The sequence below is a fragment of the Elgaria multicarinata genome, chromosome 9 (genome assembly GCF_023053635.1).
Source record: "Elgaria multicarinata webbii isolate HBS135686 ecotype San Diego chromosome 9, rElgMul1.1.pri, whole genome shotgun sequence".
NCBI classification, from domain to species: Eukaryota; Metazoa; Chordata; class Lepidosauria; order Squamata; family Anguidae; genus Elgaria; species Elgaria multicarinata.
In genome coordinates this window covers 40,558,821-40,583,978 of record NC_086179.1, presented here as the reverse complement: position 1 = coordinate 40,583,978, position 25,158 = coordinate 40,558,821, and the positions used below count along the sequence as shown (strand labels likewise).

The 25,158-nt window shown below is 42.2% G+C and overlaps 1 protein-coding gene across 1 annotated transcript; it reads right to left on the bottom strand.

The window, feature by feature from the left end:
• Positions 1-614: 614 nt before the first annotated feature.
• PDE6H (phosphodiesterase 6H) lies at positions 615-14,666 on the bottom strand. Its single transcript, XM_063133683.1, has 4 exons — positions 14,629-14,666; positions 6,377-6,567; positions 3,137-3,177; positions 615-1,543 (listed from the first exon to the last, which is right to left on the bottom strand). The coding sequence occupies exons 2-4, from the start codon at positions 6,520-6,522 to the stop codon at positions 1,467-1,469; spliced, it is 264 nt and encodes an 87-aa protein (XP_062989753.1). The 5' UTR covers positions 6,523-6,567; positions 14,629-14,666; the 3' UTR covers positions 615-1,466.
• Positions 14,667-25,158: the final 10,492 nt, after the last annotated feature.

Genomic DNA, 25,158 nt, shown 5'->3' with positions numbered 1-25,158 from the left:
ATTGGGAATGCATAAGCATGGGGGTGCAGTGGGGATACATCATATACATTTATGTACACTCTGACAACCATACAAAGTTCTGTTTTATGCCAGACACGTGGTAAAATAGAAATTTGTGTGATCCTCACACCTGACGTTTACATGGGCTTTTCCTCTAAAACAAGTATAGTCGCATAGAGAATCTGTCATTTGAGAGGCAGTTTTCAGAAGTTAGTTATTTGTTGCAAAAATGATACAGAGAACTTGATAGGAAATTGGCTTCAAATGAAAATCCACCCTAGCCTTCAGTCAAAGCGAACAGAAGCAGCTCTACTTGATATTTCAAAGTAGGCTAACTTTACGGCACAATCCTATACATGTCTGTTCAGAAGTAAGTCCCATAGAGGACTGCAGCCTGATTCACCCAAGAGCTCCTACATTTTCTTAACTAAAATCTGCCAATTAAAACCACCACCAAGGTAAACAGTAAGATACCTGGAACCAGGTAGAGCTTGGAAGACTTTGCAATGTCTGATGCATATGAAGCAGTAATAAATTAGAGTGTCCTGCTTGTGAGTCCCTGGCCGACAGCTGGTTGGCCACTGTGTGAACAGAGTGCTGGACTGGATGGACCCTTGGTCTGATCCAGCACAGCGCTTCTTAGGTTCTTACTTATACAGAGCATGTTCTCCCTGCTCTCCCTGCAACGGATTTCATTAATTTTTTTACTCAGGGGGAAGGAAAGATAGGATAAGAAATAAATAATGCTTTTATATATTTCTAATAGAACAAAGGGAACCTAATGGCTACCATGATAAGCCTGTAATTAAGACAATGACTATAAAGTCCTTGCTTTTTATGGCTGATGTGGTGATACGGCCCATAGAACTTAGCAGGCTCCAAAGTCTTTTCCTGACACAAGACGTAATTAGTTTTGCAACTCTTGGGATATTCCTAGTTATGGACTATGCATTATGCAGGATTGTCATCTAATCTTGTGTGTCCACTTGCACGTATGCATGGGAGAGTTATCAAAGTGGGGTTTAACACAGGGTTAAATTGTGGAGAAATCCAGGATTGCCTATCCATGAAGACACACTCACAAAATATCCAAGATGAAAAGTATGGGTGAGGATTTTTTTCTTTATTAAATATATACATAGGAATCCTGGATCACAGAAGGAGAATTTGCACACATTGATAAATATTGGAAGAAAAAGAGCACAAGCTATTTGATAGGAAAACGTTTAGACGCTATCCTAATTCATAGTTGATGAGCCAGTTGGATATTTTTAGCAGCCTTTCCTAATGTCTTGCAAAGTTAACCTGAAAAGAAAGTTGCCCAGGATGGACCATACCCGCCATAAAGCCGCCTGTTATGAAAAATGCCAAAATTTTGGGTGGAGGGGTAGAAATGTTACAGGTGATGAAGACTGTTCTGGAGGGCCAGATGCCACCAGACACACACATGCAGCGATCTTGGTGGTTTAGATGATTCCAAACTGTGCCAACTCGTGAAGCTCCAGATGGCTGAAAGCTTCCCAGGGGCAGATCACTGTGATATCTGAGAGAGAGAAAGAGAGAGAGAGAGAGAGAGAGAACTTATTACACCCACATATATCAAGCTGGGAAAGTTCATTTAAGAAGAAAATTTGTTTGTAGGGACCTCGATGCAAAAAGAGTCTGGAGCAATAACTCCACATCTGTTCAGTTTTCTTGAGGTTTAAAGTGTAGACTAACATAAAAGAGGAAGCATGTGAAGGGCTCAGAAGGAATCCCTCAACATAGAGTATATTTTTTACCCCTACTTCAAATTAGGGATGGATGGAACATTCTATTTCTGGTTCATGTCAGTTTCACAAGAGTTCATTTATGAATCCATTTATGTTTTTTCATAAATCTGTGATTAAAAAACCCCCCACAGAAATTTGTTTTTAAAAGTATGTATTTAAATACATATCTTAGAAACGTACTTTTTCACAAAATGCTCATTTCTTAATTATGACCCTTGGTATGTGTTGCTAAACATAGTTGTTATCCCAAAATACGCTTCTCTATATGCATTTTGGTAAAGATTATGAGCTGAAAAGTACATTGCAAAATTCAGAGAAGCACAAAATCCTAAAGATAATCATCTTCTGATCTGCATGTTATCCAGGAACATGTGAATCAGGTTGATTAACTTTGAAATGCTGACAGAATGAAATCCTTGAGCATCCCCGCTTCATATATTGCTTATTTCTTCAGGCTCATCTGTTGCCAACACCTGGCTATCTCATTCTCAGTGTGGGCTCTTGGAATAGAAGGCAAACAGCAAGATTTAGAAGTGCACTGAAAGCACTTTTAAACCCTTTCATTATCTTTGCGCAAATATTCCATCAGGGACATTTCAGCAGATCAGACGAGACTTTAATACTTCCTGCCACAGTGAAATTTACTTACACATGATCTTTCACAATTATGTGTCTCATTTGAAAGGCTATGACATATAAAATCTTGGCATGTACTGTAATTCTTGGTCTTTTTTTTAACTGGGATTTGAGCTGAAATTTTGTACCCACTAGATTCTCTAATGATCCTCTTCACTCAACAATGTTTTTTACATGAGGTAATTACCAACTGCATGTTCATTTCAGAGCAATCCGGATTACATTGGGTATACTAGCAGTATGTATGTAAAATGTTAGTGTGGACACACCTTAAGATACAGGGAATCACATAACACATTTTGAACATTTTCATCACAGGATGTTGTAATGGCAAGTAGCGGAGATAGCTTTAAGGATGGGTTGTTCATGCATAATAGATCTATTCGCCAAGTCTAGGAATTTAATTTCATTTTTCAGAGGACGTCGCATTTGATTACCAGAAATTGGAAGAAAACAACAGGGAAAAGCTGTTTCCATTATGCCAAGAGTGTAGACTTTTCTCGCTGGCCATTGTCAGAAACAGAATGCTGGGCTAAAAGATGTGATCTGGCCTAGATTAGTCTGATCTAGCAAGGCCCTACTTGTATTCCTAAAACAAGTATATAGTGCAGGGATGTGATTAGCTGTATTCATTTATCACCCAGATTAAGCCAAGCAACAACACTATTCTCTGCATTGCTTTTATCAAGACAATACCTAAAAAAGAAAAGAAAATATACATTATTTACCTGTTCCAAGACCTTCCATTCCTGGGATATCATCTCCAAAACTATGGAAAAAACAACAGAGGAAAGATGAGGTACAACCAAGTGAGGGAGATGCTTATGCATCAATATATTTTTGTAATGCAAGAGCAGCATGAAAACCTGCAACAGAACACTTTGAGGTTCATCAGATGAGTGTTTTATCGCACGCTCGCTACTGCCCACTTACGGATGTGTGTGCGTTCTTTAGACGACGACATCTGCCTCCTGCACACCTCCCGCTCCTTCCACTTATTTTCCACAGCAAAATAGACCCCTTTTAATCCAACTTTTTTTTTTTTTTAAAAAAAATGGAAAGTGCTGCAATCTCCTGCTATGTGCAGGAAAAGCGGCATGATAAAAACAGCCTCTAAATGGGCCATGTGGTCTTTTTTTACTTCTTCTTTCCCCTCTGGGAAGAATGAGGAAGTAATGAGGGACAAAAGCGGGGGCGGAGAAACGACAGTAAGGAAACATGATTTCTCCCCATGGGATGATGCTCTTTGTGCAAGACCTTTTCTTAATTGCAGGATCAGCCAATACTGCTTGAGACCACTCTCCTTTAGCATATCCCTGCATTTGGCTTGGTTCTCTTTTGCCTTTAAGTGTTGTGATCTATAAAAAGGTGAGACATTGCAGATTCCATGACAAATGGAAGGCAGTTAGAAATAAGATGTAATCTGTTCCTTGCTATCAGGTATATTTGAGTAGTCTGGGTCAGAGAAGAAGGACCCACCCATGTAAGGGCAGCAATAAGTGGTGTTAGTCTCCCAAAGGTGCTGCTTTTAGAGTTTGGGGTATATTTCTATCATTATACCACCCATGCTGACTCCATCTTAGGGCTTCTTCACAAGAGTGAAATAAGGCATGCATGTGACTGGTCACACACAGAAGTTTGTGGGTCCTTTTCATGACATCGGCAACCTCCTGCACATCTCTCGCACCTTCCCCAAGTAATTCCGTTAAAAGAAAACATGGTGATAGCCTTATGCCGTTGAAATATCTTGGGATCTCCTACTGTGTGCAGGGGATGTTGTGCTACAAATCACCCACTAGAGGGTGCTGTTCCATTCATGACTATGAGCAGTGAGAGGAGGGGAAGTTTTTAATTATAGACTACGTGGTTGCCCCTCTCTGGCTGTGTAATGCAGCTCCATTACATTTGCACAAGAGAAGCAGGAAGCAAAGCACAAAGCACAAACAAAACACAATTTCCCCCTTAAGCTAAAGAAGTCCTTAGTCTGACCCACAAGAGCATGCACACAGGGTCAGCACATCTTACCCATAAATAAAACAAAATAAACAAAGCAAAAACATACAAACATGTACTAAGAAATAGGAAGATATGCTTCTATTAAACATATATGGTTAGATCCAGATTTAGTAGAGTGCAACCGGGTTGGTAGAATTGGACTTCCTTGCCCCTCCTCCCCATGGCAGCTCCCTGATAATGCTATGCGTAGGATCAGGGGACCCTACTGTGAATGGATTGAGCTGAAGTGCATAGAGGAGAGAATTCCCGAAAATTAGGTGGAGGCATCTTGTGTATGAAGAACAACCCCATTTCAGAGAGCTTCTGGTCATGAGCCGGTTTTCAAATCTGATAACTTGCTTACACAATCTCATCATGCCATCTCATGCGAAACACAAGAACAGGAAATGATTTTTATATGATTAGCTGTGAAAAGGGGACCCTGGGTAAAGATTCTTAAAATGGATTAGAGTTTAACTATCAAGATGATGGACTCAAAAGCTTTCCAGATGGCTATAGAATGTCAAAGGTATATTCAAGGGTAATCTAATAAGGGGATCTACTGGAATGCTGCCATTTGGTCAGGACTCAACACTGCTGGCCTAACGTCCATGTCATCTTGCCATTTTCCATTGTAAAATTCCACCTGGGAACCCATCAATAACACCACTATAAACCATAGGCCAGAACTCCCAACAAGGCCTCTCCTCCTGCCTCTACTTCCCTGTGTTCTCTTGTGCCATTATTTCTTCAGGACAATTACAGGGCACTAGTTCCATTTACAGTGCAACCCTCTATCTGTTTGTTCAGAAATAAGTCCCACTGGATTTCATAGGGCTGACTCCCCAGTAATTGTGTTTAGGATTGCAGCATAAGTATATAATTATGCAGGTTGCATTAAGATACTTACGACACCCTCAACCTGTATACACCACCTATGATTTGAAGCACAATATTATTTTGACAGCACTGCCCATGTGCATGGCACTTTACAAAGAATGAGGGCACAGGCCCTTGCCTCCAAAGGCTAACAAATTTAGATTAGTCTTCTCCAACCTGGTTGGATTGCAACTCCCATCATTCCCAACCAGCATGAACCCATTGGAAAAGGCTAGTCTAGATCAGCGGTGGGCAACCTGTGGCCCTCCAGATGTTTTGGTCTACAGCTTCTATCACCCTAGTAACACATAGCCCATAGTGAGGATCATGGACTTGTAGACCAAAACATCTGGAGGGCCACAAGTTGCCATTCCCTGGTCTAGATATTGACACAACAAGAAGAGAGAGGGGAAAAGGAGCAGTGGTACAAGGAGAAGGAATGAGTCGTCGTCGTCCCCCCCCCAATTACATGTACTTAGGATGCAATCCTATAGAAACTTATCTGAGAAGAAGTCCCATTGAATTCAACAGGGCTTACTCCTAAGTAGATACATATGGGATTGCGCGGTCATCAGTTACAGTGGGGGAATTTTTACCAGCCTGGTACCCTCCAGTTGTTTTGGGCTTCAACTCCCATCAGCCCCAGCCATTATGACCAATGGTCAGGAATCCTGGGAGTTGTAGTCCAAAACAACAGGAGGGCAGTTTTGGACTACAGTTGATGGGGAACATGAGCAGGAGGGTTGCTGTTGAACTCATGTCCTGCTTGTGGGACTAGATGGGCCTTGGTCTGTTCCAGAATAGTTCTTCTGTTCAGTGGAGACTGGTGGCTGTGATGTCAGTGGGGCGGTAAATCCACTCCAGTCAGAACTCTAATGGAGTTCTCCTGTAGAGTTCTGACTGGTTCGACTGAAACCCAGAGAGGCTTCACCATCCATCCCACTGACACCAGGGCCATCAGCCACCATTGCTGGAGGCTACCAAGTTGGGGAAGGCTGCAGCAGGGTATGGAGAGAATGAGGCTCAGTACTATAGTGTCTCAAAATGCATTCTCAGGCTAATCCATCCTTTGATTTCTGAGTCGCTGCTCTTACCCTTTTACTCCTTTCTTAGGAGGCTTGCTCTTGAACTGCCTCGTTTGCCTTTGCTTGAATTTGGGGGGTCCCTTGCGAGGCGTGGTAGGCCCACCAGCTGGTGCGTCTGTTGTGGTGAGGTTAGCTGCAGGGGCGTTATCAGTCATTCTTCAGCTACTCTGAGGCAATCGGCTTTTTTCAGATTGTTCTCTCTAGAAGGCAAATCAACAAAGTTAATGAAATAGGGGCAGGCGGGTGGAAATACCTGATCATGCACAATGTTTGACACTAAGACAGTTGAAAGTCTAGACAGCAAAGGTGCAACCTTGGTAGCCACTACAGGCAAGTTCAGAAGAGACAGATAGGGTGACTAGCTACAGTTGAGGATGGGGGTTCCATAAAGTTGTGTAAAGTAGGGAACTCTGGAAGGTTCATGCAACTTTTCTCTTTTGCAGAATGAGGACATGACAAGTTTAATTTTTTTTAAAATTGCATTTATATCCCACCTTTCCTCATCCTTAAGGAACCCAAGGCGGCATACATAATCCTCCTCCTCTCCATTTATCCTCACAACCACCACCCTGTGAGTTAGGTGGGGATGAGACTCTGTGACTGGCCTAAAGTCACCAAGTGAGCTTCCATGGGCGAGCGGGGACTAGAATACAGATCTCCCCACTCTAATCACTACACCACACTGCTACATCTTCCAAACTTCCTCTTCCATACAATTGTGATAGGAGTCCTGTCGCCAATTGAATCTGGACACCCTGTCCACAACTATATAACTCTCTCTCCCAGGAACCTCACAAGGGCTTCTGTATGTTTCATAATTAATAGCTGTATTTATCTGAGCTCACCTTTAGTGGCAGGGATTTAAGCCAGTAGAACAGCAATGGCTTTGCGTGTGTGTGGTGGTGGTGGGCAATGATGGTTGCATGAGTGGTGAAAATTCAACAGGTGTAGCTTGTTTCAAAGATGTAGCCATGGGGAAGATTCAACAGCTAGGTTTCTTTGTGTCATGCACTTTGAAAAGCTCACATTAGCCCTATCAGAAATCAAAGGGAGAAATTCTGTATGTGTAGGACACATTCTCAACTTCTCAGTGTTCTTTTCTACCCTCACTGATCCAAACATGAAAAATGAATGCAGCAGAAGTCTGGCTTGGCTCAGCTGCCCGTTTGCTAAGTCCAAGGCTGATTTGATCTGAAATCAGGATAGATGCTACCTAATAAGCACAAGGTGCTACTTAAAAAACAATGGAATAAACATACAGTTGCTTCTGGTCCTTCTATGTTTCCTCTTACTGGTTCTTCTTATCTGGGAACTACTGTGAATGTATAACAAAGTGGATGTTTTTGCATATCACCCAATTCACCCTCCCTCCCAATGGATCCATGTTTAATGAGGAATTATTGGGGGATTGGAGCTAATTTGTAGCAACTAAAAGTGAGCTTGGCACTAGGGACAGTGTTGCCAACTGATCTGAAAAAATGTCCTGTGGACCAATATCTGCGAATGGAACATAGCTCCAAGGTAGAATACATGTTTTGAACGTATTCTTTAAACATATTCAAAGATTCTGGATGGAATTTTTTTGAAGAAATATCCATCATAATGGAAACAACAGTAATAAAAACACCAGAATTGGCATTATTTAATAAATTTGATGGCCAAAACCAAGTTATATTACATAAAAGCAAATTGAATATTTCCTAATAGCAGCATGTATGCTGATAGCCAAATGTTGGAAGGAGGCAAAAGGTTTAAATACAAGGAAATGTATTTACAGAAGAGTGAGACTGGTAGCACTTTCTTTCTTTAAAAAAACATATGTAATTTATTATTCCTTGCATGTATGGTTTCTGTATTATGTTAATATTTAGGTTTTATGTTTGCAAATAAAATGTAATCGGAAGGAGCCCTACCTGAAATCCTGGGGATTAAACAATATGGCAATCAGTTAGATGGACAAATACTCTGATCTGATATAAGACAACTTCCTACATTCATATTACTATTTAACTTCTGTGTATAGTGCTTCCAAGAGACAAAATGCCCAATAATCTTCACCATATTGATTTCCAGAAGAGTTCTTGGGAGCAGTTCATGATATTATTTTGAATGGTAAAAATGGGAACTGAAGCTCACCCAAGACAACCCAGTGCAATGAGCCTATTGTTGAAAAGGGCCCTGGACACTAGGGTTAAGTTATGGGGCATGATTGCTGCAGTCCACCGTGGATTATTTAAGCCTGGTGTGCTGGTGGCCATATCCACCCACAACCCATGGACTGTTTTAGGGTTGTGGGGTTTTGTTTTTGTTAACAATGCCAACCAACCACCTTGATCGGGTTCGGACAACACAATAAGCCATGTTGTCCATCCACTGCAGCTTAAACATTCAAAATGGCCACCGGCCTGCACTGCAACCTATCATGGCTTAAACAAACAGTGGCGTGTGTTGTGGTTATCATGTGAACCAGGTCATAGTCTTCAACCTTTTCAAGTTGCAATCTATCACAACCAACTCAATTTTCCTGTTAAAAAAACAGAACACCCACCAACACACCAGTATACTACTTTTTGAGAGTTATGAGGACCAGATGTAAAAGATGACAAGGCTTCTGTACCTTAAGAGCCAGACTGAAGGGGTAAGTTGGCAGGGGTAAGTTGTCATCCAAGGTTGCACCTCCTAACACTCCTTCCACACATTGAGTAAAGGAGGAAGAGTTCCGTTCTCCTTTACATCTGGTCAACCCTGCCTCCTCACCACATCTTTCTGATTTTCTTTACAAAGCCTAAAAAAATTGATGGCACCACTGGTTTGAATCACCTTCCGTTACATTGTCAACCACTTATGGGTCTCTACCAACCAGCTGCAGACCAATGCACTTGTTTATTTAGACTAAAAGGGCTTTCCTTTGGCTCAAGTAATAATCTGCTGTGTTGTCATCTGTTGGATTTGTGCCCGCACAACGGGGGAAAAGGAAAAAAAAGAAGAAGCTATCTTTGATGTTTTCATTTCAACAAAATTTAGCCATTGCATTGACTACTCTTGGGGCCTTGCTAGACCTGCTGGATAAGCCGGCAGGGAGGAGGGGCGATGGCGGGCTAGAGGTAGTGCGCGCTGTCGCCAGCTTCTAGACCTACGACACAAAGGGGCAACGGGAAGCCCCATAGCATCGTCCATTTTTTTTTTAGTTAAAGGGGCCATGTGCGCCGGAGAGCTGCTGGACAAGGTGGGGGTTTTTTTAAAAAAATTAAGCCCCCCCCGCTCCCCCTGCCCCTGCCCCCCCCACAATTCCTGACGCCCCCCTGCCCGCTCGGCCATCCTCCCCCCATCCCCCATCCCCGATGCCCTGTCCCGAGCTCTCCGTCCCTCGCCCCCATCCCCTGTCCCTGGCTCTCCGTCCCTTGCCCCCATCCCCTGTCCCCGGCTCTCCGTCCCTTGCCCCCATCCCCGGCTCTCCGTCCCTCGCCCCCGTCCGCCATCCCAGATGCCCGGCCTTCTCCCCCCTCTCTCCTGCTGGGTCCGGCCTTCCCCCCCGCCCCTCTCTCCCCCCCTGGGATCCCCCCCCGGCCCGATGGGGGCGCTGTGCCCAGTCCGTGACTTTTCCCGGCTACTTGTGAGTAAGCAAGCAGCCGCAAAAAGCCACGGACCCTGCTAGACGTTCTGCAGCCCCGGCCTGAGGCCGGGGCTGCGGAAAAGCCGGGCCATAAGCGAATTCGCTTATGCCGGCTTAAGGCAGGTTTCAGCGCGGCCTGGCCCCAGATTCCCCTGTGCGTCATCTGGATGCACAGGAGGGAAACCGGGCCTCACACCGCGCTAACGCCTGGTTTAGCAACGGCCTTGGTTTGGGCAAAGCCAGCTTCCTGTACAAAATGGCCTTTCTGCCCACGTGCCATAGGAAAAAAGGCATTGTCCTTTCCTCTTTGTCCCTCCTACATATGTGAAGTTAGATGCTTCTTATAGGCATTATGTAACTCTCATTCTAGACCTTTCCCTTGATTGGTTCTCATAGTGCTCCTGCTGAGAAAGGCCAAAATTAGACCTGACGTCTCAGAATTGATGCTTAATCTCTGTACGTCAGAGCCTCACACTGTATCCTTGGTAAAATCTCATAATATCTCCTTGTGCCTCTCTCTCTCTCTCTTTTGTCTCTGGCTTATAAAAACATGCATACCTCTGTCAGGACATTGTGAGAATTCTGACAGAAGGAAATAACTACTAGATAACACAAAGGGGAACACTTGTCCTCTAAAACAGCTCTGAAATGGTGGCTCACTCTTTTCTTCAGACAACAGTTGGAAAAGCAAGAGGAAAGCTCTTGACATGAAGAATGAAGCAGAACTTGAGAATTAAATTATGCTTTGTCATTGTTCAATAATTTCACAGCTTGTTTACGAGATGCCAAAAATAATTCCGCGGTCGGACTTTGTTCAAAGGGAGCAATTTGTAACATCTTAATAACACACAATCCGTTTCTCACCATGACCATTTAGCGTATGTCATAATGGTAAGGAAACATTTAACGCTGGAAGAGTTGTGGTTGCTCACAGTTAGGCCAAAGGTAATGACTTGAGACCAAAGCAATAAAATGAAAACAATTTGGAGTCATGTCTTCTGTAACTATAAAGCTTACTAAGAGCTCCATATTTGCAGTTATAGACTGCCTATAGACATAGTACATGATTTGCTGTCTAGTCCTAAGGATGTTCACTCAGAAGTAACTTGCTTCCAAGTAAGTGAACTCAGTGGGCCTTCCATTGGAGTAAAGATGCATAGGATTGCTTAGTTATGAATGTGAAACCAGTCCTTGCCTTTTCCAGTAACCTCCTAAGCATCCCGTTTGCTTTCAACCCCCACTGTTGGGTTGGGGAAGATGTATTATTTCCATTTTACAGATAGGAAGTTGAGGAGGAAAGACTAAACAATTTGATCACAGACATTTGTGGCAGAGCTGTGAATTAAATCTAACCTTTGATTTCCTGAATCCAAATCCAGGGCCATATTCTTTCCTGGAGTCAATGGAGCTGTGCCAGTTTCCGTTAGCATCAACAGATCTCTTAAGGAGAACACAACTTGCTCCCTGTGTGTAGGCGAGTTATTTAAGATAGTGACAAAGAATGCAGTGAAAGGAGAGAACCCCTGTTCAATTTTATTCTGAGGGTTTTCATTCCATATACTGATTGCGTATGCATAGAGGGCATATGCTCAACTACACCCTTGGTTTTTAAAAACATCACACATCAAAATAGCCCGTGGGAAAAGTCAGTGAGAGGAACAGTGGGCTGGAATACTAGAGTCCAAGAACCAATATACATAATTAATTAAATAGGCACAATAATCTCATTAGCAGCTTTGATTAGGTTTCATTGGAAATGTGCAACATACCCCTCAGTGAATGAAACAGAAGGAACTTTTCAGTGACAGAGACTTGAACCCACAAATCTGGAAAGGTAACAAAACACACAGGAAGACCATAGTTTACCTTATAATATAAGGTATATTCGTCACAAAGCTACTATACACTGTATAGACGGGGATGCAATACTGCTCGCAAGCACTTTTGTATCTGATTTCTCTGCACTGACTTTGCTCCTCATGTATTTTTATGGATACAGTCAAGAAAATGGGCAGGAGGGGCAGGAGGGGGCCATTTCCCATGTCAGAGCAAGGCTACGTAGCTGACAGAGAGACATAATGCAGCCATGATGAATTCATGCATCAAATAAAGCTATCTTAAATGGTTTTCCAGCTGACAACGTTAAAAGAAAGGGGGAAATGTAAAGAAACAGAAAGAAAGAAAAGGGGAGAATTGGGATCTAGCAGAGGTCAGGAATTATTGTTTTTATCGCTTCACCACCATCCTGTCAACACATCCTTCTGGTTTAGACAGAACACACAAAAAGGTCCACTACTTTTACCTGCTTTTACTAGCAAACCAATGGGGAAGGCGATGCCTTTTCCCACTTAAAAAGTCTTAAATGAACTATTTTCAGCATAGTAGCAATCCTTTTCCACTGAAGCCGAAGATGCACCAATCAATTCTCCAACAATGCCCTTCTTTAACTATTCTGAGCCACTGAGTGAGTTTCGAGGAAGAATTCATCAAATAGGAGAAGACAATAGGAGAAGCACCATGTACATTGTTGGTGCTATATAAATAAATAAATAAATAAATAATAATAATAATAATAATAATAATAATAATAATAATAATAATAATAATAATATTACACCTGATTTCTCCCCAACCACCCAACCCATCTGTTCAGATCTTGAACCTCACTGTATTGTAGCAAGAGCCTAAATGCACCCCCTACTTCAGTTTTGACTTCTTTTTTTGCTTAGTGCCGCCAAACTATTATTTGAATCCTTTGGAAACTTACCTCTCTCAGGGACTGTACGACAGCAATTAATTCCAGTACTAAAATTGCCAGTAGTTATTGGTGGGAAAATGGTCTTGGGATGAGTGAACCGATGCCAGTGTTAGAGAAATAGAGCTTGAAAACCACTGGGCAACTGAGTGTCCTCCCCACCTTCACCCTCTTCCTCAACCTCAACTTCACATTCAGTGTTTTCTAATTGGCTCTGACAGATCCCTATTTAGTGTAGGAGTTGATCCATTATGTAATGACTTTGCTTACGTCGATGGTTAATTTTTCCTAATGTAATCTGTCCATGATAATGCCCTTAGCGTGATGCTGTCAGATGGCAACCCACCTCTGTGTTGGCTTCCACGTTAATCTTTCCCTCCCCCTCCCCACCTGGTATTTGTCTTGCAACCAATGAGGCTTTCCTACTAATGGCAAATAGCTTCTTCCTAATCCATTCCTTTCACAGCTCTAATCTCTGATCCTTCAGGAAAAGACAAAGTAGATGCTCTGGCTGATATTTGTGACAGAAGGTCCAGACACAAAACTCCTCCTGGGCAATGCTGATAGTTTTTGATTAATTGCTTTGGCAATATTTTATATCCAGGCTCCCCATTTGGTAGGAACATGTTGCTGGACCATGGAAAGACCACATTCTTCTCAAGGTTGATGTGATTTTAACAGTGCTCCAAAAATCACCACACACTGGGCCCATCATGTGTCCTCTGCTCTTTTTCACAATGGAAATCCAGTCTTCAGACCAAGCAATTAAGGTTCTTCTCAGTGTGATGTCACAGAGCCTCAAAATATTGCACTGCTGTGATTACCCTCTATCATTTTCTTACCTAGGATATTCTTAATCCAGATTGAGATGTAATTCCAGATACACGGAGAAGCCTCAACATTCCAGTTTGTGCCGTTTGTATTTGCCTATTACGAATATTTCCAGTTGTAGCATTTGATGATGACCAGCTTCATTGCTTTTCCTTTCTTTCTTGTGTGGAAGATGAAATGCTTTAAAGGAGGAAATACCCCCTCCTTCACAAATGTATGAAATACATCTAAACAAAGCTAAAAGTGATCCTATATACTTTCAGTATGGGAATTGCTCAACATTCCTTCCTGGCCATCGATATTCCAATAGTGAGAATGTACAGGCAGTAAAAAATAGGCTGCCAAGTAAAAAATGTTTGAGCACCGAGTGGTCAAGGTCACTACAGTTTGTTAGGAAGTCAGTAAAGAGGGGAAATCCTGCTCCAATTGATGTCAATGGCAAAACTCCCATTGGTTTTAATGAGGCACAATTGCAGTCTTGATGACGCTTGTGTCTTCCCAATACAAACCCAAGGCAAGAACGACTAAAATTGTCCACTGACATTACCCTTTAAGGACCCACGAGTCTTCTGTGTACCATTAATAAATCATCTCTTCATTGATGTCCCAAGCAATTAATAGCCCAGCAAATCCCTACCTAGAAAAGTACTTCAGTCAAGAAGTAACTGGCAGAGCAAAATTAAGAAAACGAATGGCCAGACTACATTTAATACAATGACTAAAGAGTTATTACACCAAAAAACAACAACAGCAGCAACAACAACATAAAAACAACATAAGTACCACACAAATTATATCGTTTTTACTACTAGTGTTAGCGTCCTCTGGATTTTTCTGACTAAAGGGATCAAAGAAAAATTATTATTATTATTATTATTATTATTATTATTATTTATTTATATAGCACCATCAATGTACATGGTGCTGTACAAATTAAGTCTTCTTGAGTTTCAATAGATGATTTGAATTGTTTAATTTCAAAGTCTAAACCACCAGATCTTTCCATTTTCTCTCCTGCTTCACTGACTGCAAGATGCAGAGATTTTAAAAATAACAACTTACAGTGTTGGGAGCTCTCCTTGGAAACCATGAAGTTATTTTCCACCCGCTTGATTAGAAAAATCTCTCGCAAAGGCAACTCATCCTCCAGAAATACTCCAAGGTGTCCTAATCCATCAGGTGACATCACTGTTTAATGGCACCAATGATAGTAGGTCATGTCACAGAGGAGGAGCAAACATGTTTCTGAGAGTGTTGATCCCAGATTTACTTGGGAGTGCATTTTGGCTTCTGCCACTAACTAGATTTTTTGGTGATCCTGCTTTGAAATTCTTACTTCACCTGTGAAAAAGGTGATTCATTCTCTCTCTCTCTCTCTCTCTCTCTCTCTCTCTCTCTCTCTCTCTCTCTCTCTCTCTCTCTCTCACACACACACACACACACACACACACACACACTCAAAACAAGGAGTGCCAGCGCCAAGGGTAGGCATGACTGGGCAGGTGCCTAGGGCCAACACCCCTGCAGGGGCCCCCTAACAAGAGCCCACTGAAGTTGCCCCCTATTTACCATTGCAATCTGCTTGTTCCTCTCGCTCTGGCCCAGACAATGGTGGTAGTGAGAAGGAGCAAAAAGAGGTGCCAATGCCTGCTTGCTCATTGGCTCTCTTACTATCCATCAAGCAAGTGGGAGCCATGATGAGAAAGAAGAGGAGGACCAATAGCAACTGGTGACAGTGGTGGTGAAAAGATGGACTCATTGAGGTAAGGGGGCCATTGAGACACCTTGCCCAGTAGCCCTCAAAATCCTGGTGCCAGCACTGACATATGTGTGTAAGGAACCTGCTGCCTGTAATTTAGGAGCTCCCAACAATGCCAAAACAGCTGAAGTCTCTCCCTGCCCCAATGATTAGCTTTACAAAAGACCTACTCCTGGGGGAACAGGGACCAAAATACCTAGGAGCATCATCAGATGGGGTGGGGGAATTGCGTTTTCTTACTGTTGCTTCCCCCCCCACACACTTCTGTCCCACAATACTTCCCCTTTCTTTATATGGGGAAGAAAGAGGAAGTAAACAATGACCATGTTGCCCATTCAGTGGACGTTTTTAACCCACTGCATCTCCTGCACACAGCAGGAAATGGCGGGATGCTACATCAGAAAAATTTGGATTTTCCAGACAGCATTGTCAAAAGGACCCACGAGAAAACATGAGTGCCCAGTAACGAGTATGCGGTAAAACACTCTTCTGATGACGTGCTAGAACCAGTTTGTTGATCCACTGGAGGCTCATCGGATGTCAGTGGGGCTGTGCATCTGCTCTGGGTTTCAGTCAGAACTCTAAAGCAACTCTCCAAGCACCTTGGAGAGCTCCTTTATAGTTCTGACTGAAACTGGGAGCGGATTCACCGCCCCACTGACATCAGAGCCACCAGCCTCCACTGTACAGTTCCACACAGCTGCCTGGAACTCTGGACTCTCCATGAGGGCTCTGGGGACTGTCAGGATGAATGTCTGCAGTTCAACATTGACCAAGACACCACTGCTCTTCCCCAGCTACATTTCTATGTGTCACAATACTATTTGAATTCATAAACAAGACCACGAAGATGCCCTAGCAACCCCTGTCCGAAGGGGGACCGTCACTCAGTAAGCCACCTGTGTTTCTTGTAGTGCAGGCACATGCATGTAGTGTCCAAATCTCCTCACCACAATGCCTGGGACCAGCAGGCTGACTGTAGTATTATTCATGTTGACTGACAGTACGAGCGATTAATGTTGGATTCAGTCAGCTTGAGAAACGATACACAGACGTGGCAGTGGCTACTCTTCCAGCACTCCTGCCCTCTCCCAACTCTCCATCTGCCTCAGCCAGGCTATTTAAAGGGCAGAGCACATCTGAAGGGGAAGGCTGGCCTGAGGGCAGGTGACGCAGGCACCTGGGGAAGCGAAGCAGGTTTGGGGCTAGTCAGCATCTGGGAGACCCTGGGAACCCCCCGTATGCCACCTTGAGTTCCATGATAGAAGAAAGGAGGAATAGAAATGCAATAAATCAATGAATTAGGTATTTATAGCCAAATTCTCTGCTATCTAATGGTACCCAAGGCAGTGTTGAAATTAAAAAGGCAGTCTAACACAAGCCATGTTACACACAAAAACTATAAGACCTTAATGAATCAATAATAACAACAACAATAGTAACAATAGTAACTTTAAAAAACCAAAAACCAGTAACTAAAACCAACATCATGGTTAAAATGTTTTAAGGCAATTAGATTATACTATATAGAAATAAATCTTAATCAAGACTGTAATTCTGTATTCTATAATGTAGATGCCATATTGGAGAGAGCCTGGCTCTGCTCCATATACTTACTGTCCTCACTGCTGTGAAGGAAAAAGATGCTGAGTAGCAGGGCCAGCCCTACCATTAGGCAGAGCGAAGCAGTCATCTCAGGTGGCAGATGCTGGAAGGAGAGAACAGATGTTGAAGGAGAGAACAGTGTGTACTATAGTAGTGTGTACTATAGTATACTATAGTGGTTGTGTGCCTTGTGCACTATTTTATCTGCATTCAGAAATAGATAAGGCCCCAGTCTGGTGAACAGTTATACTGTGTACAAAGAGATCTGTGTGTTTATCATTTTATTGCAGCCCATGGGACTGTGAGCTTCTTCACACAAGCAAAATAAGGCACACTTGTGACTGGCCACTCACAGAAGTTTATGGGTCCTTTTGACCATGTCAGCAACCTCCTTCATGTCTCCAGTGCCTTCCCCTGGTCCGTTTAAAAAACAACAATCCTGGGATGTCCTGATTCTGCTGAATTTTCTATCGTGTACAGGGGAAGTTGCACTACAAAGCACCCAGTAGAGGACGTTGTCCCATTCAGGGCTATGAACAGCGAGAGGAGTGGAAGTTTTCCATTATAGGCCATGTGGTTGCCCCACTCTGGCCGCATAACACAGGCTCATTATGATTACGCAAGAGAAGCAGGAAGCCCGGGTAAAGAAATGTGATTTGTAAGGGTGCAAGTATTTTGCAGGGTGTATATAAATCAGTTGAAAGCCTGGGACCTAAGCTTCATGTTCAGTTTCCAACTGTCGTTGTACTCTTTACTTTCCTGTAAAAAAAGAGCAATCTTCCAGTGTCTCTGGAATTGCCAGAGACTAGCAGGGAACATTTCCCATTGCGTGGCATCTTGGCACTCCAGCATCATCCGTTCTGGAGGAGGGGAAGATGTTCAGACATACTTCCCACAGCACGGCAGCTCCCACATTTTAGCTTGCTTTTACACCCATGCAGATTTATATATGTTGACTGAGAAGTAAGTGCTACTATGTTCAATGTAGTGTATTCTTGGGCAAGTGTGCGTAGGATTGTAGCTTAAGTAGAGCAGTCCAGAACTCCGTTGTTGTTGTTGAAGGGTTTTTTCAAATAGTTTTTCATCCAAAAGATTGGCTGCCTGATTTTGACTGGTGAGGGATTTTTTCTCTATCAAAAATACCTGCAATGCATTTGGGGCCATTGCCACTAGAGGCAAATTTCTCAGAGAAACATGCACAATATGTATTTATACTTTTATTTTTATACAAGGAATGAGGCTTTTTGTTGTTGTTGAAGCCTGATTGTAACCAAGTTTACTCACAATTAAGTCTTACTGATTTCAATGGGAATTAGTTCCAAGTACATATGATTAGCATTGTATAGGGTGATGAAGAGGGAATTTCACCAGGTGCTGCATGCATACAAATGACACCTGCTGAAATTTCCTTTATTATATAACTGTTAAAGATACAGGAGCCTGGTCCTCCTTTTCATATGGTCACCCAAACAGCAAGTCATTGAAGTGTAATGATCCTGACTTCATTGTTTATGCAGTGAAGTGTGAAATATTTGTTAAAATAAAGTAAATAACCAAACCCCACAGCAGTTTCAAATGCCAGATATCCGAGATTACTGCCTGTCTATTAAAAAGAGTGTTGTTCTGTTTTGGACAAAAATAGAAGTAAATGTGTATTCTTATTGGGACTATAAACCCAAATATTCAGAACAATAATAAATTTCTAGACACTCCTTTTCAATTTTTTTGGTGTAATGTGGAGACTTGACAAGATTTTAAAAATATACATTTTGATGTGACAATATAATAAGGAGGAACATGTACATGGCCGGACTTAAAGGAGAAAAGAGAGAATGAGGCTGCAATCCTACACACTTACCTAGGTGTGACTATCATTAAACTCATTGGGGCTTGCTTCTGAGTAGGCACGTATAGCAAAGTAAGCAATGTTTTCGGGGCTGTAGGCACATTTGGAAATTTGAGAAACTCTCCTGACCTGAGCACATTATAAAATGGCTGCCCTGCCCTGGCTAGTCACAAAAGCCAAGTAACCTGTCCAGAGGCATTCATGGGAAGTTATGGCAGCAGCTAGAGGCTTCTACTTTGCTTTGAAGCCATTCCAGATGCCAGGAAGGCAGTATAATTTTTTAAAAAATAAAAATTGGGAGGAGTAGGGTGTCTCAGTGGGTAAAAAGCAGCCCGCAGGCACTACATTGATATATAGTATTGCACTATGAATCTCATTTCTCTCACTCTCTTAGTCTTGTTTCCCCATTCCATGCCCCCAATGCCTTTCCTTTCCTTAGGGTGCAACCCTATGCATATTTAGGCAGAAAAAAAGTCCTACAACTCCCAGCATTCCCCAGCCAGATGGCTGGGGAGTGCTGGGAGTTGTAGGGCGCTTTTTTGCCTAAATTTGCATAGAGTTGCGCCCTTGAAGTATTGCTGCTTCAGGCTCTTGGCTCAGCATTTAGTTAGCAAGCAGGGGCCGATCTACACCAAGCAGGATATAACACTTTAAAAACGGTATGAAAATGGTATTTCTAATGTGTCCTGGGCCTGAACAGTTGTCATAATAATTATAAACGGTTATAAGCAGTAGTGTAGATCCTGCCCTGCAATGAGCAGTTCTTGCCCACGTGTTTTATTTTTCTCACCTTTAAGCTAGGGACAGGAGTTAGGCGATTAGCTGGCTTGTAAGCGGATTAATCAGGCATTAAAACCTCCCCATCTTCTAAATGGTGAAAGAGTGATAGACTGTCACCAGACAAGACCAGCTCTCTACCTGAGAAAAGCCTGCAGACAGCAGCATGCTTTACAGAAACTGGAAACAGTTGAGTTGAAGATTTGTCGGTATATTCACATAATACATACCTTGCATTCTGTGTTGTGTAGAAGACTCTCCCTTCTTTGCTAGACGTGCTGCATAGGGCCTCTATTGCAACATAGTCTTGTTTCATTCCCCCATCCCCTGCCATTTCTCCAACAAGTTTGGACCATAATATGAGTATTTTGGCTACTCTGGGTTGTCATTTGACAAGATAAAATGGAGCATACATTTTTCAAAATAGACAAAATGACTCCACCACATTGCATTTTTAGAATTAAGGATGTAACTCAGGTGTTAGAACACTTATTTTGCATGCAAAAGGTTTCAGATTCAATCTGCAGTATCAAAGAAAGGGGAAAGATTCCTAAGGGTTTCTCTATATTAAGCAAAAATCCTGCAGCTTTACTGGAGCTTTGCCTTCATTTGCGGGTTTACGATCGGCACAATATACACGCTTCCCCCCTCCCTTTGTTTTTGACAGTTCCTTTCCATACATTTCATTACTGCCAGTAGATAGCGCTGCTATTTATATTTATTACTGCATTTTAGGTGACTTATAAAATGGTGGATTCCTGCTAGAAAATGACAAGAGAGGCATCGGAGGTTGATGATGTCATGAAAAGGAACCGCGAACTTCCATGAGTAAACAATCACAAGCACATGATAAATGCCTCATGTAGAAACGGCTTAAAACTAGAGAACTACTACTAGTCAGTGTGTAGAGAAGACAATACTGAGGTAGAGAGATCAATAGTCTTGTATAAGACAGCTTCCTATATTCCTAGGTTTGGCCCAAGGTCACTCTATGAGCTAACTGGCTGAGAGGGAATTTGAACCCAGGACTCCCTGGGTTGAAATTAAACACATTGTTCGTTATACCACACTGTCTTTCTATCCTATAATACAGTGGTTCTCAACCTTCCTAATGCCGCGACCCTTTAATACAGTTCCTCATGTTGTGGTGACCCCCAACCATAAAATTATTTTCGTTCTTCTCTACACAATCCATTGTCATGGGATGGTTTGCTAATGAAAATAATACATAACAATAGCTTTAATAATACAAAAGATGATACATGACATAGTTCAGTCAATACAGTTTCCTAAGACCATCGGAAATTTGTGTTTTCCAATGGTCTTAGGCGACCCCTGTGAAAGGGTCATTCGACCCCCAAAGGGGTCCCGACCCACAGGTTGAGAACCGCTGCTATAATACATCACACACTCACATAAATAACCACATACCTGTATCTGTCACACTGTGGAGAATGCAGGTATTCCCCTCAGGATGGGCAAGTTGAAGCATTTTGTTTTGTTAATATCCTCCACATTTGGAATATGCTCTACTCTCCAGCTATGTCATAATTTAATCACTGCTATATTTTTGTGCTGTGGGTAATTTAAAAAGAGTAAGGAGTAGCTCCCCATTTTACACAGCAATCATAGTTGCTCAAATAGCAAACATGTAAGGTGTGAATGACAGGTGTGTGTTCTTAAAACATGTGTGCACATGCCTGAGGGCCTTGATTTGATATCACCTCCCTAACATATAGACAGAATTATTTAAGGATGCGCCTCATTCATACTTTAAAAACAATTTTAGCTCTGTACCTGTGGGTGGGCACAGTTCAAATTACATCCCAAGGATTCTCATCCAATAACAGCTCAATGGCTAATTAAGCAAGATTTACTGTTCACTGTCAACAGCCAGGCTATTTAAAAACCCTTTCATTTACACAACAGAACAACATGACTATATATTTACTAAAACTCAGAACCCTGCCAAAGGAAATGAGGTGCATGGCTACCAAGAAGAGGGCCTTTTCTGCTGTCCCTCCACTTCTGGCATAAGCTTCGCAGAGAGGCTCGCCTGGTACTTACATTCTGCTCTTTCCGGTGCCCGGTGAAGACATTTTCATTTTCCCAAGCATTTTAGTCTTTTAACTTTGTTGTTTTAAATCTGTTATCTGCGTTGCTACTCAATTTTATTGCGATTTTTACTTTTATTTTGTAGTTTTAAGCTTCACTTATTTATTTATATTTATTTATTATATATTTATTTTGCCCAACAGCCAAGGCTGTCTGGGCACTTCACAATTAAAACCATTTCACATTTTATATTTAATTTTATGATGCATTTTGTGGTTTTAATTGTTGTGAATTGCCCTATTGGGCAGCATAGAAATGTAACAAATAAAAACAAACAAATAAGTAAAATATACAGGGAGATAAGTACATAAGAAGAGCCATGCCGGATCAGACCAAGGGTCCATCTAGTCCAGCACTCTGCTCACACAGCTGTCCAAATTGGTGGTCATCACTACATCTTGTGATAGTGAATTCCATAGTTTAACTATGCACTGTGTGAAGAAGTGTAAAGAGATCTGCACTTGCAGCCTTCAGTGTGGGAGAAATGGTCCACACAGCCCAACTCCATACAAATCTACTCAAAAGTAGGTCCCATTGAGTTCAGTGGGGCTTACTCCTAGTGGGAGTGATTTCTGCATTGCTAATCATTCTTACTTCTACAGTTGGCAAAGAGGAAGCAAGTTGTGGAGGAAGTTTAATCACTGCATATCATCAAGTTCCTCTCCTTACAAACTGTTTGAGCCTTGGAGAACCAAGAGGAACCTATTTATCATACAGTTACAATAGCACATGTAGTTTGAAATTAGAACAACTATTTTGAAATAAAGAACAAATTAAATCTTTGTTTTTGAATGGAGACAGAAATGACTGTTGATGATGGACGGATCCTACTGCTAATAATGAGAAGGCATTGTGCAACTATTCTGTCTTTTCTTCTTTAATGAATTTTCCATGGTAAGAAAAAAGTCAGAAGTCGTGGGAAATCATGGGAGGGTTACTAGTGGAAGACTATGCCTGGATTCCTCCCGTAAAATTCTGGGATGGTGCCATAAAAGCCTTTTCTGGAAGCACCCTGTGATATTCCAGTCAATAGGAAAGTGGGAATATCTTGAGACTGATGTGGTTTTAGACTTAATAGACAGAACCCCAAACAACTGTGCAACTAGTTTTGCATGCCCAAAGAATTTTAGACTAGTTTTTCATTAATAGCAACCCCCCTTGAATAACAAGTTCGTTCTACAGATATTGCACCCTTGTGCATGACTGTCAATGGAATCCTGTACATCTTTATTCAGAAGTAAGTCCTGCTAAATTCAGGGGGACTTACTTCCAGTCAGATGTTATAGGATTGCAGCCAAAGCAGCTGTTTGGATCATAGCCATTGCCTTTTAAAAGTGATTCTAAAATTACTGTTTTCAATTAGAATGCCTTAGTGGGGAAGCAAGAATTAGTTGTGAAATGTTGTAGAGCTTTGAAAGTGGCGTGCTTTAGCATGGGCTGTGAGAATAGGTTCTGCATTTGGGTATATAGGTTTTGGTTCAAAGCATCTTATTCTGTTGGTATGGGAGGAAATATAACATCTAAACACTCTTAAGGCGCAATCCTATGCATGCTTAGAGAGAGAGAAAGTCCTACAACGGTTAGCTGGGGAATGCTGGGAATTACAGGACTCTTTTCTGTCTAAGGATTGGGTCCTTAGATACTGTATACCCTTAAAAGCTGTGCCAGCTCCAGGTTTTTGATGGCCGTTGGGCAAAGCATCCTCAGTGTGTCCCCTCCGTGAGTGGATCTACCTTCTCACCACCATTGTTACCAGCTGGTATTTGCCTTTGTAATAATTTGCCTGCTGGATTAGCAGCCAGTCAACGAGCAAGTAGACCAGGGGTAGACCTGCCAAGCTGCTCCTGCCCCTTTAAAAACACACCTGTGCTGAAGCTTGTCTATCATTCCCATCAACTCCAGAGGCATTCCTTTTCTGTCACTTTATCCAGAGTAGTTCTTTTAGTACAGTGGAGCAAATTATTTTATTTATTTATTTATTTATGACATTTTTATACCACCCAATAGCCGAAGCTCTCTGGGCGGTTCACAAAAATTAAAACCATAATAAAACTACCAACAGGTTAAAAACACAAATACAAAATACAGTATAAAAAGCACCACCAGGATAAAACCACGCAGCAAAATTGATATAAGATTAAAATACAGAGTTAGAACAGTAAAATTTAAATTTAAGTTAAAATTAAGTGTTAAAATACTGAGAGAATAAAAAGGTCTTCGGCTGGCGATGAAAAGAGTACAGTGTAGGCGCCAGGCGGACCTCTCTGGGGAGCTCATTCCACAGCCAGGCTGCCACAGCGGAGAAAGCCCTCCTCCTAGTAGCCACCTGCCTCACTTCCTTTGGCAGGGGCTCACGGAGAAGGGCCCCTGTAGATGATCTTAAGGTCCAGGCAGGCACATATGGGAGGAGGTGTTCCTTCAAATAACCTGGCCCCAAACTGTTTAGGGCTTTGAATGTCAATACCAGCACTTTGAATTGGGCCCCGGACCTGGACTGGCAGCCAATGAAATTGTAAAAGGACTGGCGTAATGTGATCTCGCCGGCCAGTCCCGGTTAGTAAACGGGCTACCCTGTTTTGTACCAGCTGAAGTTTCCAGACCGTTTTCAAAGGCAGCCCCACATATAACGCATTGCAGTAATCCAAATGAGAGGTTATCAGAGCATGGATAACTGTAGCTAGGCTATCTCTGTCCAGATAAGGGTGTCCAGAACAAGGCTTCAAGCAAGGGATGGGTTACAGAAATGAATACAAAAATATACTTTGGGGCTGTTCAGTGATTTAAAACGCACTTCAAATTAAGCCACAAAGTCTCTCAGCATTATCGGGCAGCTGGGCTCCTGCACCTTTAATAGTTGTACAGAAGAGGTGTCACTTGCATGACAAATGAGACCTGCTGAAATGGCTCTCTTCTACATCTGCTATTACACCAGGTTGGGAAAGGCTGCCCTCAAGGATTGCTTAATGGAGTTGTTCACAGCATGGAAGAATGACTGCTTTAAGGAAACTTCCTTAAAGGTGGGCATTGTAGCGCTGACTAAGGAAGTGAATGGAGACAAACTCTTTAGCTGAAATGGCTATTCCCTGCATGTTTACATGCAAACGAAACCCCCTGGAATCAAAGGACTGCACAACAACCCTCACAGGTTCCTGATTCTGTTCCAAAGAAGACAGGCACATCACTTCCCTAGGAAGTTTCTTTAAATGCTTTTTTAAAAGAATATTACAGTCAAGTCCCACTGGTGGCGTTAAGCATGTGTGAGCATCTCTCCCATGGAAATGAATAGCACTTAAAGTGCCCAGTCTCTATAGTTAGGATGTGTTTCTCTGGATCCCTTCCAATAATTACATTCTTCTCTTCTCCTATGATACCAAAGTCAGCCTTTCTTCATCATGAAAAAAAAACTACAATTGATTTGCATTGTCAGCACTTCTGGGGCAGGAAGCAGAAGGCAAGCCTCCTTGATGAAATGCAAAACAGGAAGCAGTAA

Coding starts and splice junctions, on each gene's coding strand:
- PDE6H (XM_063133683.1), bottom strand. CDS start 6,522: ATGACTGATAACGCCCCTGCAGCTAACCTCACCACAACAGACGCACCA. Junction 3,178..6,376: donor CCTAAGAAAGGAGTAAAAGG/GTAAGAGCAGCG, acceptor TTTTTTCCATAG/TTTTGGAGATGATATCCCAG. Junction 1,544..3,136: donor AATGGAAGGTCTTGGAACAG/GTAAATAATGTA, acceptor TCTCTCTCTCAG/ATATCACAGTGATCTGCCCC.